Raw genomic sequence first — 21818 nt, 5'->3', positions numbered from 1 at the left:
GGCAGAAGTTTTTTGATGACCTTATGAGAGAGTAGAGAATGACACGGGGAAAAACTCTGTCCCCGTCACTGTACCATCCCCGGTCCACCATCCCCTTCACCGCCTCATCATCACCATTCTCTTCACCGCCCCGTCACCATCACTGCCATCCCATTCACCGCCCCGAACCTGCAGCATCCATATAAGCTCAATACTGCAATATTCAGCTTATTCCTTCCTTATAAATCAAAGTTCTAGATGATGAACTAGAGGAAGATATGTTCAGCTGGCAGGGCTTTGTTTATACATTTTTATCAACACACCTAATATACTACTTTATCCTAAAGCAAAAAAAAAAAAAAAAAAAAGGAAAAGAAAATAAATATAAATTTTTTTTCTACCTTTGTTTGGTTTCTGCTTTCCTCATCTTCTCATTCAATTCCTTCCATCCACTGTGTGTCTTCTCGCTGCGTCTTCCATTTGCTCTGTTACTGTACCTCCTCCTTCACCCCCCCCAATTGGTCTGGCACCCATCTTCTTCCCTAACCTCCCCCATAGTCTGGCATCTGTCTACTTCCCTTCCAGCGCCTTCTCCCCACTCTGTCTTCCACATTTCTCTTCAGCGTCTGTTCCTCTCCACCCTCCTTCAACATCTATTCTATTCCTTTCCACCACCACCCTACTCTCCCTCCTTTACCATCTGTTCCTTTCTACCACCTTCAGCTCCTCTCGCGCGGCCTACCTACCTACCTATCTATCTATCTACCTCCCTCCCTCTATCCTACCTTCATGGCGCATTACAATGTAATTTGTGCAAGCCGCTGGAGCCTGCGAGCTCGGTCCCCGTCCCATCCCCACAAACCATCTCGCTTCTGTGTTCCTATTTTCCCCATTTCTAATATCTCCCATATGTATCTGGCATTGCCCCCCCCCCCCCCGTGTCCATATACCATCCCCATGTATGTCCCCTTTATGTCTCTGTCCCTATGCCCCCATGCACATAATTTCCCCTCTTTCTCTATTACCTTCCTGTGTCCAGATTTCCCATTTCTTCCTCTTCCACACCAATGTGTCTCTTCTCTGCAACCCCATCTAGCTTCTTTCCCTCTTTCTTTCCCTGCTTCCCCCTGCTTCCAGCATCTGGCTCACCTGCCTGTCCTCCCCTTTCTTTCCTGCTGTGGGTTTGTTTCTCTCCCTCTTCATCCCCTTGGCCCAGAATCTCTTTCCCTTTCACTCCCTCCTTCCTAGTGTGAGCCGGGAACATGCGCGATCCGCAGTCCAGCAGCCCCCTCCCGCCCGATCGGAGCATTCCGCCAACTCCCTCCCTCCACCTCACCTTAGATGCCGAGTTTGCCGACTTTAATTCTTTTTCTCCCAGCCGCACACTTTCAAAAAGCCACGCACGCGTGGCTGCTCGAGTTGCTCAATCTTCTTCTCTGACGCAACCGGAAACAGGAAGTTGCAGCAGAGGAGAAGATTGAACAACTCGAGCAGCTGCGCGTGCATGGATTTTTGAAAGCATGCGGCTGGAAGAAAAAGAATTAAAGTCGACAAACTCGGAGTCAGCATCTATGGTGAGTTGGAGGGAGGGAGATGGCGGAACGTTGCGATCGGGCGGGAGGGGGCTGATGGACCGAGCGATCCGTGATTGCCTCACTGCGGAGACAAGACCATTCACCGCTCCACAGGGCGTTGAATGGCCTTGTCCCCCGTCCCTGCAGGGACCACTATTTTTTCTCTCCCCATTTTGGCAGGTTACCCGCGACTAGCCACGGGAAACAACCACCGTGTCATTCTCTAGTATGATTCTTTCTCTGTGGGGAGGAGAGTAACCTCATCCAATTGGGTTGAGGTTCCAGTGAATGTCTCCCCAGCTATTGCAATTTTGTTTCTAAAGAATTCTGCTAGTTGAGAGGCAGATGGAGGGGTGGCGTTGTTAGTATCCAGATAGGGTTTGGTGTCTGTGAGTTCTTTTAGTAATTTAAACCATTTTTTGGTATCTTGGATTTCTAAGTCTATTTGGTTTGTGTAGAATGTTTTTTTCTTTTAGTTTAGTCTTTTACTGTTTGTTTGATTTACTGCAGGCTGTTTTTGTGTGTTCTTGGTTGTTATTTTCTCCATTCTCTTTCGAGTCACCTGCATTGTCTTTTGAATTGAAGTAGTTCATTGTCAAACCATTTATCTGAGCACCTGCAGATTCTTTTTTGGGTTGGAGTTGTGCCATATCATCTAGGATGGTATTGCTTAGTGTGTTCCAGTGGGTTATGGACTTTTTGGGGTTACCTTCCGGGATCATGGTAGTAAGAGCGGATAGCGTTGCTGGTTTTAAGAAAGTTTTGGACAAGTTCCTGAAGGAAAAGTCCATAGTCTGTTATTGAAAAAGGCATGGGGAAAACCACTGTTTAGCCCTGGATCAGTAGCATGGAATATTGCTACTCCTTGGGTGTTGGACAGGTACTAGTGACCTGGATTGGCCACCGTGAGAACAGGCTACTGGGCTTGTTGGACCATTAGTCTGACCCAGTAAGGCTATTCTTATGTACTTTGTTCCAGAATTTAGTGAGGTTTATCTTTTGATGTGTTTCATAGATTATGCTGTGGGGTTTTTTTTTTTTTTGTCTGGATTTTCTCTGTGCCCAGTTGATATTGAAAATGTAGATGTAGTGGTCTGACCAGAGGGAGAGTGTCCAGATTCTGTTTGAGGTGTGAATCTCCAATTGAGTGGGTTGTTGTAACATGAAGGTTGCTATGTCGAGTTGATGTGATGTTCCTTTTCATGTGTGGTTTGGGGATCTAGGATTTTGTAGGAGAGGGCTTCTAGGAGAGAGAGGAAATCTTCTACTTGTTTGGAGGTTTTGTCCTCGAGATGCAGGTTTAGGTCACCTAGAATCAGGTTGTATGCAGATGTTAGGGAGTTACGGAATATAAATTCTTTGAATTCAGGCTTTGCTGTGTTCCATTTCTCTGGTGTTATGTAGCAGAGAAGACAGATCATGGTTCCCTTTAGTGTGTCACATGAGAGGTGCAGGCTAGTAGGTCCATGTGGGGAGGGGGATGTTTTGTCTAGTATGTTTTTGGCTATGATAGCTAGACCTCGTTTTTTGTCTCTACCGACCACCTCTATTTTGTAGACACTTATTATTTCCTCTGACGGCCTTGGTATTATTAGGATATGTAATGTTAGTGCAGTCTGTGGTGAAATTCAGTGCTGCTACTACTTGGGATCTAGCTAGGTACTTGGGACTTGGATTGGCCACTGTTGGAAACAGGATAATGGGCTTGATGGATCTTTGTCCTGTCCCAGTACGGCTGGGAAGCTGGATAGCTGGATAGAAGCTGGATATTTCCACTGGATATCTGCCCTTTTTAACCCATGACATTCAGGCCCTGATTCTACAAAGTGCGTCCCGATTTTAGGCAGCTGTAGGTGTCCTACAGCTGTCTAATCAGCCAATCGGGATGCACGTTTTTAAAAAAAATGCTCCCCAGGCAGGCCGCCTATATTGAAGGCGCCTCCAGGAGCCTAGGGAGGCCCGCAAGACGCCTAAGTTCGCCTAAAGGCCTTAGGCGGGCCTTAGGCGAACCTAGGCGGCCCTATGCGTCTCCCTAGTAGAGGAAGAGACGCTTAAAATGTAGGCCAGCAAAATGCTGGTCTACACTGTAAGTAGACGCGGCCGCTATACTGATCGCGGCAAGGGATCTCCCTACTGCAATAAGTATAGCGGCGCGGCCGCCTGTCCCATCACCGGCAGGAGGATGCCCAACTCCTCCTGTCGGAACCCCGAACCCCCCTCCCCCCCAAACTGGTAATCGCCGATAGGAGGATGCCCAACTCCTCCTGTCAGAACCCCGAACCCCCCTTCCCCCAAACTCGTAATCGCCGACAGGAGGATGCCTAACTCCTCCTGCTGGAAAGCCCAACGACCCCCCCCAACTAACCTCCCTCCCACAACTAACCTTTAAATGTTGGTCGGCTGGACGGGTCTTGCTGCCGTCCAGCCGACAGGCCCGCCTCGTGGAAATGAGACAGCCCGCCCCTTCCCGGCCCATCCCCGCTAAATCTAAGGCCTGATTGGCCCAGGCTCTAGAAGCCTGGACCAATCAGGCCTTAGGCATAGCGGGTCCGCCCATCCCCACTAATCCTAAGGCCTGATTGGCCCAGGCCTGATTGGCCAAGACCCGTCCAGCTGACCAACATTTAAAGGTTAGTTGGGGGAGGGAGGTTAGTTGGGGGGGGATCGTCGGGCTTTCCGGCAGGAGGAGTTGGGCATCCTCCTGTCGGCGATTACGAGTTTGGGAGGGAGGGGGGGTCCGGGGTTCCGATAGGAGGAGTTGGGCATCCTCCTGCCGGCGATGGGACAGGCGGCCGCGGCCGCTATACTTATTGCAGCAGGGAGAGATCCCTTGCAGTGATAAGTGTAGCGACTGTGCCTAATTTAACCCGATTCTCTAACCGGCGTCTGTACCATGGACGCCGGTTACAGAATCGGGGTTTAGTATAGGACCGATTCTGTATATGACACCTCTCCTGGGCATCCTATACAGAATCAGGGCCTCAGTGTTTTAAAAAAGATTGACTACTCTAGGTTCAGCATTGACAGGACAAATGCAAATATTTACATCTGCCTGACCCTCAAAAGTTCTAGGCTGATTACAAAGATATAACCAGGCAACACCTATGAAATACAATCAAGATTTTAAAATTCAATTAATAAATTCAACTTCTAAAATACATCTTAAGACTTAAAAAAATATAAATTATAAACGGCTTAAGCTGCTTTCTATAAAGTATATAACTTCTTAGTGCTAAAGGATATTTATTACTCCATCTACATGCAACTGATAACACATACTATCTTGCCATCACATTTCCAAACCAATTGAAACACAATGCAAATGTATGCCAAAGTACTTGACAATTGGTAATCCCTTCTGTTATTACTTACTTCCAACTTCTCTGCTCATGCACTGAGGGCAATGCTTCAGGTTAGGTGGCAGGAGGAATTGGACACTCCTCCTGCCAGAGGATGCTTTTTTCGGGGGGGGGGGGGGGTGCGATGCTTCATGGGGATAGCATTAGGAGGGAGTGGGCATACGGTCAGCTGACTTCAGTGGGAGAAGGAAGGTTCCCTGCCGTGGACGCTGATCATGGCAGGGAGATTTCCTTGCTGCATTCAGTTTAGCGGCTGCATCTAACTGAAATGTAGACTAACATTTTAATGGCCTACATTTCAGGTACCTATCACGGTCCTAGGGAGACACCTAAGGCTTCTTAAGCTCACCCAAGGCCACTTCTGGGTGAAACCACACCCACGCCCAGCCTTGGACAAGGTTAAGCATCCCTACACATCTTCCCCAATCGCAACAGATGCCTACAGTGTAGGCAGCTTGCCTCAGGGTGTTGTTTGGTTTTTTTTTAACATGTGTCCCGATTGGCTGGTTAGGCAGATGCCTACCGCTACCTCCAATCGGAATGTCATTTATCGAATTTGGCCCTGAGAGTGCACTGATATGAAAGTTTAGTGAAGACAATATTATGCCTAGAGTACAAATATTTTTTTTCACACAGTATGATACCTATACATGTTGGAGGGTCTGGTTGCCAAAAGAATCGACTGTCAAGCTGCACACAGGTAATTTTAGCTTGCCCTTGTAGCTGGTACCCAGGGTCACACTGGAAATTAATAGTGTCTCCAGGCTCTCTGCTATCACCATATCTGCTGCCATTTTGTGGAATCCCAGGATCATTACATGTGGATGCAACAGATGCTGTAGAAGAAAACATATAAAAAGTGATATGAAGCACATTTTGATAAGTGCATAAAATAAATTTTACTTATCATTTTTATGAGTAAATATTTTTATCAGTCAACATTAGAAAATAGATTTTTGACATTTGAGTAGGACTTTGTCTACTGGTATGCATCTTGTATTTCTTTGTTTCCTGCTTTCTTTCTAATCCTATTTTGAGAGAAATATAGGTGGAGAAATATTAGCTGTTTGATGGTTAGGAAATATTGGATTTTCATTGTGATGGCCCCTCCAGCATCGATTTGCAACGCGGGCCCCCACCCCCAATCGGCAACGCAGGCCCCACCCCAATCAGCAATGTGGCCCTCCCCCATCGACAGAAAGTAAGACAAGCAAGCAACGTGGGTAAGAAAGGCAACAGGAACTGTAATTGTGCAAGCAGTGCTGCTTGCTCAAAGCTTCCCTCTGAAGCAGCTTCCTGTTTCCGCCTGGGTGCATGGTGGGGTGGGGCGGGGCAGGGGTCCCAGTGTACTTATAAGTCTAGAGGCCCTCGACAAATTAATCCTGCCCTGACTACGACTACTACCATATAACATTTCTATAGCACTGAAGGGCATAGGCAGTGCTGTACATTTAACATTCAATATACGGTATCTATAGACAGGACATCTCAGGATTGGGGAGTTTCTAGCAGAAGGAATGATGCAATGGGTATAGGTATCTGACGGTGAGTGGCATGGGCAATTAAAAATAATTAAGTTTTGCACAGATTTAAGTTAGGCATCGCTAGGTGTCCGTGCCCTTTTCCATTTTGTATCGGTATGTTAAAGTTTGCCTGTGCGTTTGATTGTTAGTAATATTAATTGTAATTTGTTTTTAACTCATACCCTTTTTATTCTTTGTTTTTATATTATGTAAAACCACTTTGAATTTTGATAAGGCAGTATATCAAATTTTTAAATTAACCTGAAACCTGAAATTAGAGCTCCTAGGGGCACATAACCTAGGCACCATTTTTAGAAACAGGCCATACTCTAGCTGAAATCAGTTGCATACATCATTTCTGACTGCACATATAATTATCTAAACTCTGTTACGCTTTGTTCATATGGTGCATTTCATCATGTTTCCATTGTTAGCTATTAAAATGTTTTAATGTGTATTGTGTTGACATTTAAGTAGCAAATGTTGCTATGCCATCATGTGTAGGGTTATTTAAATACTCTTTTAGCCACTGTCATACACTGAGCTGAGGGTTTCAACATATCCTCAAAAAAGACACCTAGATTCTTTTCCTGGGCAGTAACTTCTAACATAGAACCCAGAATCATTTAGTTATAGTTCAGGTTCCTCTTTCCCACATGTATCACTTTGCACTTGCTCACATTAAATGTCATCTGCCATTTTTACGCCCAGTCTTTCAGTCTAACAAGGTCCTATTGCAATTTTTCACAATCCTCATGCCATTTAATAACTTTGAACAACTTTGTGTCATCAGCAAAATTTAATTATCTTACTAGTTATTCCTATCTCTAGATCATTGATAAATATATTAAAAGCCAGCAGTCCCAGCACAGACTCCTGGGGAACCCCACTATTTATCTTTCTCCACTGAGAATATTGACCATTTAAACCTACTCTCTGTTTTCTGTCTTTCAACCAATTCATAATCCATAATAGGACATTAACTCCAATTCCATGACTTCCTAATTTCTTCAGAAGCCTTTCATGAGGTACTTTGTTAAATGCCTTTTAAAAATCCAAATACACAATATCATGTTCATTCACCCCCTTCAAAGAAATGCAGTAGATTGGTGAGGCAAGATTTCCCTTGGCTAAATCCATGTTGGTTTTCTCTCATTAAACCATGTTTTTGTCATTTTCTTCTTTACAATTGCCTCTGCCATTTTGCCCAGCACCAATGTCAGATTCACCAGTCTATAATTTTCCAGATCACCTCTGGAACACTTTTTACTATTCACTTTTTACTATATTTACTTTGGATGAATCTCTTCATGAAAAAGGTGGTTAATAAAATCTAAAATAACAAATAAATAATAAAATATGCCTATGAAGCAGTAATTTTGACTAGACTGAAGAGGAGGATCTTTATGCTTCCTTAGAAACTGGCATAAACATTATCATATAACACACGTAGAGGAGCATAATCGAAAGGGACGTCTAAGTCCGTTTTTGTCTAATTCGCAAGTCATCCAAAGTAAAAAACAGACTAAGACACATTTTCGAAAAATACGTCCAAAATATTTTTTCTTTCGAAAATCATCTAATTATGCATCCTGCCGATCTGATCGTCAAAGTTGCTAAATCATTCATCTTTATACCACATTTTGGTCCAACTTTTCATCCAAGTCCAAAATGCCTAGAACAAGCCATGTTGGACATGGGAGGGGTCTGCAACAAAGTGATGGACTGAACACCCAGACATGGAACCTAAATAGTGGGGTACCTTACAGGGCACTGCTGTGAACTTCACAAAATGGGTGCCATGTCTTCTCCTCACTACAGCTCCCTTATAGGTCATGGTGAGCCCCCCAAACCACCTCTATCTACCTATCTACCACCCCAATAGTCCTTATGGCTGCAGGAGCCACTTATATGCCAGTAAAAAAGGGTTTTGGGGTATATAGGGGAGTACACATGTTTAAGTATCAATGCAGTGATTACAGGGGATTATGGGCATGGATCTTCCTTTCTATGGGTCCCTACCCCACCCCCAAGATGACTTAAGCTGCCTCTGGGCTCGACGACTAGGCTTTCCTATACCAGGCTGCCAGGTGATGATGGTCTGGAGGCTGAATTTTAAAGGTGTGATTACTATTTTTATGGGGGGGGTCGGTGATCATTGGGGTAGTGTGTGGGGGCCTGTTTTATGTGTTTGCAGTGTTTATCTGGTGACTTTAGGTGGTTTTTTGTGATTTAGACCATGTTTTACATGGTCTAAGTCACAACGTCCAAGTTCCGTCGATCCTGGGATGTATAACATTTGGTTATACATGCTGTACGACTAAGTCTAAGCCAGCCCACGTCCCGCCCAACTCCCACCCTCGACACTCCTCCTGAAACGTCTCATTTAGCTATGGTCATGCAGTGGCACTATGAAGGCTTTGGTGGTTTAGAAATACGTTCAAACCCGTTTTTCATTTCGGCACTTGGACGTATTTGGACAATGTTCGTCTAAGTGCCGATAGGCCAGTTTTTGGACGTTTTTCTCTTTCGATTATGAGCACCATACTGTATACAGTTGCATGTTTTGGAAAATAAATGTATAATTGTGATTCTACTCACACCCAGACCAAACTATCCCAGAAGACTTCTAAGAGGATGCACCATTTTGTAATCATGTATAGTCTTCCATATATAGTAATTTTATAAAAGTCCTTTATTTCACAAATGTATGTGAAAATTATGTAAAATTATACTTTATATGGGCCAATGCAAGAGACCAACCAACTCTATTACTGGGAAACGATAAACTCTGGCTATGGGAACGCCATTCTGTCAAATATCTGTTTTGTACTGTAAGATAAATATGTACAAAACAGTAATAAGGCAGAATTTTGGTATTTAAATGCATATTTGTGATTATTGTAGTCTCAGATCCAAAATGTTGAGAATGGCTAATTTTTTAATGCCATGAGTCCGTAAGCAGACTGAAAAAAAATTATGTCTGAACTTCTGTAACTTTTTTCTTTCTTTTTTTAATTTTTTTCATATAAAAGGATGAGGACTGTTGCATCACAAATTGTTGCTCTAAGAGAAATTGTTAAAACTTCATGTGTTTCTGGAGACTTTAGTAAATATCCCCCCCTTTTACAAAACTGTGGAAGCGGTTTTTAGTGCAGGATGGTGCACTGAATGCTCTGCGCTGCTCCCGACACTCAACGTGCCGGCCTGTGCTAAAAAACACTGGCAGTTTTGTAAAAAAAAAAAAAAAGGGGGGGGGGGTTATATGTGTACATGCATAATTTATGCATATACCTTTGCTCAGGCTTCCCCAATCCATTGAAGGTCTGACCATCTTCAAAATCATTATTCCTGCTACACTCTCCGAGCTAAAATATTATAGGTGAACTTAAGAAAAATTCCTGGTGAGTTACAGATCAACCAGAAAAGTTTCAATGCATAGAACTATCCAACCAAAATAGTATGCAACTGTTGATGATTAAACTGTAACTCAAATTATTTATAAAAATACAGAGTAAAGTGGTGTACTAGCCATGTTGTTCCCAAGACTTACACCCCTCCCTCTTTTTTACCAAACCACGCTAGTATTTTTAGTGTTGGCCATGGTGGTAATAGCTCTGTTGCGCATAGAATTCTATGAGTGTTAGAGCTGTTACCGACGCGGCCAACACAAGTGCCAACACTAGTGCAATTTTGTAAAAAAAAAAAAAAAAAAGGGAGGGGGGTTTAATTTGTAAAACAGCCTGGAATGCAGTTCTACCACTTCTTTTCAGATTCCAGTGCAGAAGGGGCTTTCTGATCTATCCCCTTCCCTCCAAACAGCCTATAAGGAAGAGGAGGGGAAGTGGTGAGCATGGAGCAGAGCAGTGAACAGCCCCCATTCCCTAATCTAGCCACTCATCTCCTGTGTCTCCTGGCCCATTCAAGCCTTTCATGCCTCCATAGTTCCACTTACTTTTTATCTACAATTTAAGCCCTGATTGGTCCACTTTTAAAGGTAATAAATACAAATAAAACAGAAAATAAAATTGAATATACAACATAGAAAATGGGGCCCTTCTACTAAGCTGCACTAAAAAGTGGCCAACGCTATCCCCAATGTTGGGTTTTCCCATATGCTGAGACCACATAGCATGGTGGTAAAATGGGCCATTTCCTATGTTGTCTATTAATGGCCGTGTTCTAATATCCCTGTTAGCACATGGCCATTAGCACATGACCCCTTGATGCCACCTATTTTCTAGGCAGTAAGGGCTCCTGCGCCAACCTTGCACTAATCCTACTCGCTGCCTCCAGACCCACTACCAGCGCTAATGAATATTTCTATTTATTTTGGGGCATGGGAAATGTGTGCCAACCATAAAAGTATTGCAAGACAAATGGGTAATCTAATTTGCTATTACCACCACTACTGGAATTTAAAATGGTCAAGTTATTTTGTTTGGCTTCTCTGTCCTGTCACAACAGTAGATTTATATTTCTATTCTATATACATAGACACTGTTTACCCTTTGTCTAAATGTTATATTGCCACTTGCTGACCTTTATGAGATGCTGAATTAACGTCATAACAATGCTATAACTTTATTCCCAGAAATGCCATTCAGAGTCCACGCACCTACGCCACCCACTCTCACCAGAGCTGATTAGTGGATATGTTTTTTGTCATGTCTATATTGCAAATTATGTAATCTTTGTCCTGTCTCGATTATATTGTGGATGTACTTTTTAGCCCATTCTGGGCTCCTTTGGGAGGACAAGCTAAATAATTGAGCAAATAAATAAATAAATACATATTCTGACTGGGTACACTGCTCAGAAAATCAGAGGAGTTATCTCCTGAGATAGATTTTGCTTTTAGTGGATAGAACTCGCGGAGGCTCACAGTTCTGCTTCACCTGCCTTCCCTTCCAGATCCTTCAGAAGGCATTGCTTCTTAACCAGCAATTCAGTAGATGTATTCCAGTAATTCAGCAGACATAGTCTGAGGATCCAACAACTCTTGTACAGTTAGATTCTAAGAAAGTCATTCTTTATTCCACTCACAACAGTTCCCAAAGTGCCAGTAAATTCAATGAAAACAACAACTCAAGAAAAACAATTACAAACTTCAAAGGTATAAGATTGGTTTAAAGAGGAAAAAAATCTCAGAACTATCTTAGCCTTGTACAGTATATGCAAATATAACATAGACTATGAGATACAATCACTAGTCTTTGAACTCCTCAATCAACACTTATTTTGTTGGTTGAGGAAAGACCAGTGATTATACCTCATAGTCCTTGTTATAATTGCATATCTTTTAATGTTATGTTGTTATATGATGTATGTTTTATTGTAAACCACTTAGACTTTTAGATAAAGTGGTATATACTGTAATTATGAGTGGTAACCAAATAAATTAATACAGCACAAGACTATGAAAGGCCTGAAGTCTTTTGAAGTTAGTAAACGTATAGGGCCAGATTCTCTACGTGGCACATTTAAGTTAGGCGGCGATAACCACCATACCACTTCCTAACTTAATTGGTTTAATTGGGTTTAGGGGCATGATAATTGGTTGCATCCAATTAAAAACTTTTTTGAAAAAAACAACATCCCCACTATGCAGCCTACCTGATTGGGGGTTCTGGCATTTGTGACTGGGCATCCTTCCTGCCGGGGAATGTCTTGGGGTATGGCGGCAGGAGGAATTAGGCACTCCTCCTGCTGCAGACATTTGGGGGTGGGAAGGCGGCTTCGGGGATTCTGGCAGGAGGGACCGGGCTTCCCTCCTGCTGGTAGTAGGTCCCTACCACAGCTGCTAAACTGATAGCGGCAGGGAGATTTCCCTTGCCACAATCAGTTCTGCAGCAACCTGATTCTCCAATCAGCGCCTGTGACATGGACACCGGTTAGAAAATTGTGGTGATAGGCGGGCTTAGGCATCTGTCCATGAGGACAGATATGATTCTACATAGGACGCCTGTGGGTCATTCTTAAAAGCCGCTTAGGCAGCTTCTGAGACTGGGCGTCCTATACAGAATCTGATCCAGTGTGCCCAAAGTTAGGATCCAATTTTAGTGTTACAACAGAGATTACACATCAAAAGGGGAGAAAACGGCTGTTAAGCTTGTAACCGTTATTGTTTATTGTTATTTATTGAGACTTTTTATTTATTTATTTTATTAAAAAAATTATAGCCCACTGCATCCACAATTCTGCGTGGGCTACCTAAGAATACACACAATAAAATTTTTAATATTTATATTCCGTTTAATATCTAAGCGGATCACCATTTGTATATACTGTATCGAGGGCACATTGAACTTCCTTCTCTGTTCCAACTAGGCTCAAAATCTAAAGTGTGTAAGAAATAAAGAGTATAAGAACATAAGAATTGCCACTGCTGGGTCAGACCAGTGGTCCATCACGCCCAGCAGTCCGCTTACGCGGCGGCCCCCAGGTCAAAGACCTGCGCCCTAACCGAGACCAGCCCTACCTGCGCTCGCTCTGGTTCAGCAGGAACTCGTCTAACCTTGTCTTGAATCCCTGGAAGGTGATTTCCCTTATAACAGACTCCGGAAGAGCATTCTAGTTCTCTACCACTCTGGGTGAAGAAGAACTTCCTTACGTTTATATGGAATCTATCCCCTTTTAACTTCATAATAAAACCCTTAGCGCGCATGATCTCTGCCTCTGTGATCCGTGCTTCCGTGTCACTCATGCGCAGTAGAAGGAGCCAGTGTCGTTGAAGGAGGGCAATGGGGAAACCGCCACTGGCTTCTTTTATTGCACATGCAGAGGCACCTTAAGCACGGATGCATGGAGGCAGCGAACACGGTGGCGACTCCCCCATCCCTGCCCTCACTCTGTCTAACAGGACCAAGGAGAGCACAAAAATAACGGAAGCAGTATACCGATGCTCAGCATCCAGACTGTGGTTGGCAGTTGTTCAGGCTGGGGAGGAGGCAAAAGCAGTGATTTAAGGGTAGGTGGGAGTAGAGGGCTGGAGCTGAAGCGTCTCAGCGCATGAGAACAAAAGACAGACACACAGAAAGACAGCGGGCAGGGAAAGAGACAGACAGAAAGAAAGAAAGACAGACAGGGGGCCAGGGAGAGAGACAAACAGAAAGAAAGAAAGAAAGAAAGACAGATAGTGGGTCAGAGAGAGAGACAGACAGAAAGAAAGACAGCAGACAGGGGGTCAGAGAGAGAGGCAGACAGAAAGAAAGACAGACAGACAAAGGGGGCCAGGGAGAGAGACAGACAGACAGAAAGAAAGACAGACAAAGGGGGCCAGGGAGAAAGACAAACAGAAAGAAAGAAAGACAGACAAAGGGGACCAGTGAGAGAGACAGACAGACAGGGGGGCCGAAAGAAAGAAAGAGACAGACATCAGATCAGGGAGAGAGACAGACATAAAGAAAGCAGACAGATAGGTGGCCAGGAAGAGAGACAGACAGACAGAAAGTCAGATAGACAGGGGGCCAGGGAGAGAGACAGACAGAAAGAAAGACAGACAGACGGGGGTCAGGAAGAGAGACAGACAGAAAAAAAGACTTACAGACAAAGGGGGCCAGGGAGAGAGACAGACAGAAAGATAGACAGACAGCGGGCCAGGGAGAGAGACAGATAGAAAGAAAGACAGACAGACATATATTTTAGCACCCATTAATGTAACGGGCTTAAACATTAGTGTATATATATATATAGACCGGAAGGATCCAAGATGGCGACTGAGAGCAGGACGCGCTGAGTTGCTCGTCCCAGAACAGTGTCGGTTTTGAATAATTCTAGCGGTACTTTGCTTACCGCGATGCCTAAGAGACGGGACCGGAGTGCCGCTTCTGCCTCGCGGCGTCCTGGAGCCCCCGCTCTTAGTAATATCCAAGATCTTCTGCGGCGTATGCAGGAGGTCACTGCAACATCGGACGGCGGCCTGCTGAGGACACAGGGAGGCGAACCCACGGTGAACACTCCTGGGCCCGATACTACTCTAAGCCCCGATGTTAGGGCACCACCCCCGCAGCCTCAGATTACCAGCTCTCCCAGGGGTGGAGAAACCCCGGATTCTGAGGTTTTCTCCTCTCCAGAGGCAAGGAAGGATCTTCTGGAGAGCTTGGAGGCTGGGGCTCTCACTGCAAGGGTCCCCATGGAGATATCTGGGGCAGTAACATCTCAATATGAGGGGGAAGGACAGAAGACAAGCCCCGAAGGAAATCTTCAGAACGGTGAGCACTTCACATTCACACAAACTCCAATTGTATTGATTAAACCTGCTGAAGTGACTTTAGATTCCATTTGGGACTTAATGGCTGGTTTTGTTAAAAATATAACTCCTACTTTTCAACAAATCGAAGGGAAAATTAAGGAACATAATAAAGAATTGAAGGACTTAAGAAAAGAAATGAATACCTCTAACTCATCCATACAGAAAATAGAAAAGGAAATTATAACATCGAAACAATTGCAAGAGACTTTAGTTAAAGATAATATTAACCTAAGGAAGAAGATTGAAATGCTTGAGAACAATTCACGTAGTAACAATTTAAGGTTAATTAATTTTCCAAGACTTGATCTGGTAACACCCAGAGATATGCTTAAGAGATATTTAGTGGAAACTTTGGAAATACCTGAAGATTCATTACCACCATTTTCACGGGTTTATTATTTGCCTGATAAAGAACAAAACCAACAACAAAAAGTAAAATCTCCAGACCGAGAACCCTTAAATATTTCACAAATCTTAGAGACATCTGAGAAGGACTTAACATCATCAGCCACTATGATTATTACTTTAGCTTTGCCAATTGATAAAACATGGTTGTTAAAACTTTACTTTAAAAATAGACAGAAAAGTTTCCTTGGTCACAAAATACAAATGTTTCCAGACTTGGCACGGGAGACGCAAAGGCGCCGCCGTGAATTTCTTCTTTTGAAACCTGGGGTTTTATCCTTGGGGGCGACTTTTTATTTGAGACATCCGTGTAAATGTATTGTGTGTTACCGTACTCTCAAATATGTGTTTTTTGAACCATCCCAATTGACAAACTTTGTGGCAATGTCTCGTCTGAATGCAACAACCTTTGAACCCTAAATTTGATTATTGATGACCTCATTTCAGTGCTATAGCTTTCAGTTTCTTATGTATTATTATTAATTTCTTCTATTTTTCGCCAATTTTCTTTGACTCTTGGATCCTAAGTAGAGGACTTGAGCATAAATAGTAAAATTTGTTAATTTGTGAATTATATTTACTGTATAATTGATATCTATTCTATTATTGCTTTCTGTACAAGTGTAATACTTGAAATTTAAATTGAAAAATCAATAAAAGATTTAAGCATATATATATAATAAAGAGTATAATAAATATATAATCATATATAATAGGGGCTCCTTTTATAAAGCCGCGCTAGCGGGGTTAATGCGCCTGACTTTTCATCACACGCTAACCCTCACGCTGGCCGAAAAACTACCGCCTGCTCAAGAGGAGGAGGCGGTAGCAGATAGTGCAGCCGGCGGTTTAGCGCATGCTATTACACGCATTAAACCGCTAGCGCGGCTTTGTAAAAGGAGCCCTATATGAGTATAAAAATTAATATCAAACAATATCAAATGCAAAATAAATGAAATAAAGCAGAAAGACAAAAATAAACATAACCTAGCATAAAGATCAAATAAAACATAAAATAAAACAAAATAAAAATAAAAGTGTACAGTCTAAAACAAAACAAAACAAAAAAAAAACCAGACCAAACACATTGAATAAACTCCATTCAGTGGATTAGAAAGAGAACACTGTTCAAACTAGGACAACCATACAAAATAATCCATCAGGCAAATTCTTCCAACAGGATCTCTGGTGTGCCCACATGTACACCACAATAGCCTTTATGCCTGCAAGTGTCATCTTTATGTAGACCCAATATTTTTATATATTTATATTTATTTAAAATTTGATACCCCACTATAGCTAATGGTCAAAGCGGTTTACAAATCAAATAAATAAATCACATTAAAATAGAAAGGAATGCCACTAAATCAAAAGAAAGAAGACAATACATGCATAACAAAGGTATTGTGTGTTTTGGAGGGATCACCATATAATATAAGCGGGATATAGTGAAATGTGTATCTGGGATATTTTATGTCACGTTCACTGCAGTACCCCTTAGCCCCTCTTTTACTAAGGTGCGCTAATTGATTAGTGTGTGCTAATAGAATTAGCGTGTGCTAAATTGATTAGCTTGTACTAATTGGTTAGTGCACCGTAGTAAAAGAGGGCCTTAGAGTAGCCTCTGCTCTCCTGAGATGTCTGTATAGCCATCTGAAGCTGTCATACAGGCTGCTATATAATGTTTCTCACATCTTTGAGTGGGGGGTGAGGATAAATGAGGGGGAGGGGTAAAAAGGGGGGGGGTCATGCCTTAATCCTCCCAGTAGTCATCTGGTCAGTTTGGGCACATTTTTGTCCCTTATTCATTTTTAAAACAAGTCTAGCCTCAAATGTCTAAATGGTGCCCTGGGCATTTTGTTAAATGCTTGATTACACTATGTAACCATTTTTTTTTTCCTGGATAATGAGAGGGGCATAATCGAAAGGAACGTCTAAGTCCATTTTTGTCTAAGTTGTAAGTCGTCCAAAGTGAAAAACAGGAAACATTTTAAAAATACACGCCCAAATTTTTTTTGTTCAGAAAATCGTCTAAGTATACGTCCTGCCGATCTGATTGTCCAAGTTGCTAAATCGTCCATCTTTATACCACATTTTCGTCCAACTTTTTGTCCAAGTCAAAAACGCCTAGAACAAGCCTTGTTGGACGTGGGAGGGGAATGCAAAGTGATGGACTGAACACCCAGTCATGGCACCTAAATAGTGGGATACCTTACAGGGCACTGCTGTGAACTTCACGTGTTTAAGTATCAATGCAGTGATTACAGGGGCTTATGGGCATGGGTCCTCCTCTCCATGGGTCTCTAACCCACCCCCAAGATGGCTTAAGCCGCCTCTGTGCAGGATGAGTAGGCTTTCCTAAGCCAGGCTGCCAGGTGATGATGGTCTGGAGGATGAATTTTAAAGGTGTGGTTACGATTTTTATGGGGTTGGGGGGGTCGATGATCACTAGGGTAGTGTGTGGGGGTCTATATTATGTGTTTGCAGTGCTTATCTGGTGACTTTAGGTGGGTTTTTGTGACTTAGACCATGTTTTAAACTTCAGTTTTGTAAAAGGGGAGGAGTTAGTTTGTGATGACATATTCAATACTAGGTGAAGGTATTTTCTGTGTGTTCAAAAGACATAGTTTTCTGTTAGGATTGACAGTGTAGGATTGATCTGTACTAGTCTGGCTTGTTTAGTTTTACAATGGGTGTATTGATGTTGTACTGCTCACTGCAATATGTAAGAAAATGCCTTTTTCTAGGTACTCATGTATGATGTGTGGCTTGTTACTAAAAAACATGATTTTCGTACAGATGGGGGTGTCAAAAAATAATGGGCCCCGGGTGTCACATATGCTAGGTACGCCACTGCTTAGGTCATTTAGAAATACGTCCAAAACCCGTTTTTATTATCAGCACTTCAAGTTTCAAGTTTCAAGTTTATTAGGATTTTATATACCGCCTATCAAGGTTATCTAAGCGGTTTTTTTTACAATCAGGTACTCAAGCATTTTCCCTATCTGTCCTGGTGGGCTCACAATCTATCTAACGTACCTGGGGCTATGGAGGATTAAGTGACTTGCCCAGGATCACAAGGAGCAGCGTAGGGTTTGAACCCACAACCCCAGGGTGCTGAGGCTGTAGATCCAACCACTGCGCCACACACTCCTCACTTGGATGTATTTTGACAATGTTCGTCCAAGTGCCGACTTAGGCCGGTTTTTGGATGTTTTTCTCTTTCGATTATGAGCCCCTAAGTGTTCTTTCTTAATTGCCTTTGCCACAAAAGTATAAAAAAATGGCTTATCATTCCCCTCAAACTTTTTTTTGTGACTAGAACACTGATATGTTGAAATTTACCTTGTTGCAGAACATTCCAGATCAATTCTAAGCTGAGTAAACTTAGGGGCCTTTTTACTAAGACACAGTAGGGTATTGGTGTGTGACAAACAATACTGCAGGCTTGCTCCTGTGGTAAAAAAATATATTTACAGCATGGCAATTCAGGCAGTAAGGTTTACCGCTGCTATGGGTGGAGATGGGCGGAGGAAGGGGTGTGTTGTGGGCGTGCATACTCCCAATGCATTGGTGCGTGGAGGTATAGGTGCATGGTACTTCTTACCGCTGGGCTACTTTTTTACCACTTGCAAAAAGGCAGGCACTTTACAGATGCGCTGTTACCACAGCATGTGTGGGCAGAAACCTGGCTCTCAACAGATGCCAAGCCACACTTTTTTGACCTGTGATAATTTCTGAATTGCTGCAGGCCAAAATCGGCAGTATGTTCCTACTGTACTAATTTTGGTTGTAGACCTTTGTAAAAGAGCTCCTTAGAGTATCTTCAAGAACTTTCTAGAACTTTCCATCAATATAAATAGTTGTACAGTATAGAGATTTTAAGCACACTATCTTAGTTCAGTTCCAGCTGCCTAAGTGGTAACATATTTGAATTGTTTTGGATGGCATCCAGAGACTGCAGATGTCTGGCAGATGCATTTTGCTATGGACAAAGTACTCCATAGAAGCATCTGCTACGATGTGTGATGTCTACAAGGCATATTTTGGTATGCCTATTTGGGTTCAAGACAACCCTTGGTCACATCACTTGACATGCAAGCACTGCCCAAGAAAATTCTGGAAGGTAAGAATTTTGTTTCTCACTAGGATGGCAGAATTTTCTGCTATAAAATTTCTTAGAATGTTTAATTAAAAAAAGTTAAAACTTTCAGTGTTATTTGAAAAATATCATATATGAAATATGCTGCAAGAATCTCATATACATTAGCCAAAGGTGAAGTAAATTTATTGTTTTCATTACCACAATTTCATTTTGTTCTTCTATTAGATGGTATAGAGGGGAAAAGAGAGCCATGAAGTTTGGGTATACCAAAAATTTGAAAGGAACCCACTGACTACTCAAATAACTGCTAGTCCTGCACTCTTCCAAATATCTAACTGGCAAGCATGCATCTGCAATCACATATCCGACCATTCCTTAATCCATCACTCTGGTGCCACATTGCCCTGAGATCTCTATACCAACTCCCCCAGAGAGTCAGCAGCTGCCTTCTGAAAAGAGCAGCAAGTCAGAGAGTGAGGGAAACATTATAGATCCAGTTTACAATATCAGTAGTGCAGCTGATGAGAGAAACCAAAAAGACCTCAATGACTTATCTTGGGAGTCTAGGGGGTTAGCTGGGTGGGTCTGTTGGGGGCATGTGTGACTTTTCGGGGTGGGGGTGTAGCATAAAATGATTTTATAATTCTGCTTGGAGTTAAAATATGTAGCCTGATATAGTTAAAGTTACTGAAGTTATAAATTTTGAATTATTGCCTGACCCAATAGATCATTTATTCTGAGGGACTTAAAGTAAAAATGATATGGTTTTACAATTCTGCTTTGAGTTAAAGTATATTAATTTGATGGATTTATAAGTGAATTTCTGATGTGCTCTCTGAGCCAGCAGAGCCATCTGTTCAGAAAGGTGTTAAATGCCCCATTAAATAGAGCACAAAAGAAAGGACTGATCCATCACCTTCAGAAAGTGTTAAGTACACCTATTCAGATAAGACAAAAGACATGGTCAGGGTGGATACCAGAGCTAAACAGAACTTTAACAGGATGTAGATCAAACAGAAGCCCTTTACAACAAATTCATCTCTGAACTAACAATAGAAGCTCATTCGATCAGATGACCTCATCTGCCTATCCTCTATTTTAAACCACTCAGACATAGATTCACACCTCATCCAGCAAGGACGGTAATAATAATAATAATAATAATAATTTTTATTCTTATATACTGCCATACCGAAAAGGTTCTAGGCAGTTCACAACAAATAAAATAATACATACAATGCAGATGAAATACAACAAGTTAAATGAAAAAGAACTTATTAAAAGTTAAAACAGATTGCATTAAGATACCAACCTATCAAATAGTTGTGTCTTTAGCAGTTTTCTACAATCAGCATAAGAAGGAACCACTAACATAATTTTTCCAAGCCATACATTCAATTTAGCAGCCTGATATGAGAGGGTTCTCTCAAGGAACTTCTTGTAATGACAGGATTTTATGGAGGGATATGTGAAAAAATACACTCTGCGTGTACTCTTATTAGAGTGGCTCAAAGAGAAGTGAGGAACAAGATAGCCTGGTGACATACCAAAGACTGATTTATAACAAATGCATGAAAATTTAAACAGAATTCTAGACTCTATCAGCAGCCAATGGAGTTTCTGATAAAAAGGAGTAATATGCTCCAATTTTTTTTTAACCAAAAATGAGGCGGACAGCAGTATTCTGAACCACTCTCAATTTTTTGAGAATTTTCTTATAAACACCTAAGTATATAATATTACAGTAATCAAGAATGCTTAAGATGGAGGACTGTACCAATAAACGAAAAGAGGCTTCATCAAAATATTTCTTAATGGTGTGACGCTTCCAAAGCACCGATATACATTTCTTAAATAATAAATCAGTATGTTGTTCCAATGTAAGATGTTTATCCAAAGTCACTCCCAATATTTTTATAGATTGTTCTATATTATAGTCCAAACCATTCACATGTATCATTGATTCTTTGATCTTGTCATTGGGAGTAGCAAAGAAAAATTTATTTTTTTCCGCATTTAGTTTCAATTTAAAAGCAGTCATCCAGAGTTCAATCTGACTTAAAATGGTCGCTAAAGAATTTATGAACTCAGGTGACAGACAGGTTAACGGTAATGCCATTTGCATAAATATAAAACTTAAGCTTTAGACTTTGCAACAGATTTCCTAAAGAGACAAGATAAATGTTAAACAAGGTGAGGGATAAAGGTGAACCCTGCGGAAATCCACAGGAATTTTCTAAACGATAGGACAAAGTGTCATTCTTGAATACCTGGTATGATCTTTTACTCAGGAATCCATGAAACCAGTTCAATACATTTCCCACAATTCCAATGGATTCCAAACAATCTAAAAGAATAGTGTGGTCTACCAGATCGACAGTGCTGCTCAAATCTAGCTGCAGAATCAAAGCACTTGTACCTTGACTAAATAAAGAGTGTAGATAATCTAACAAAGAGGCCATGATTGTTTCGGTACTAAAGCCTGACCAAAAAACAGATTGATTATCTTGCAAAATGCTAAACTTATCTAAGTATGTAACTAATTCAGCGTTTACCACACCCTCCAGTAACTTAATAAGAGGAATACTGGCAATGGGTCTAAAATTTGATGCGATACTA

The 21818-nt window shown here is 41.9% G+C and overlaps 1 protein-coding gene across 1 annotated transcript in view; it reads right to left on the bottom strand.

Moving 5' to 3' along the window:
* The window catches only part of CSMD1 (CUB and Sushi multiple domains 1), a 2397241-nt gene that overhangs the window by 528346 nt on the left and 1847077 nt on the right, over positions 1-21818 (bottom strand). Inside the window, exon 27 of the mRNA XM_033936341.1 lies at positions 5557-5748. Within this exon, the coding sequence (XP_033792232.1) occupies positions 5557-5748 (192 nt within the window). The remainder of the gene's footprint in view (positions 1-5556; positions 5749-21818) is intronic.

Source organism: Geotrypetes seraphini, chromosome 3 (genome assembly GCF_902459505.1).
Source record: "Geotrypetes seraphini chromosome 3, aGeoSer1.1, whole genome shotgun sequence".
In the NCBI taxonomy this organism is placed as follows: domain Eukaryota; kingdom Metazoa; phylum Chordata; class Amphibia; order Gymnophiona; family Dermophiidae; genus Geotrypetes; species Geotrypetes seraphini.
Note: the sequence above shows the minus strand (reverse complement) of the source record. Positions and strands in the feature narration are given on the sequence as shown.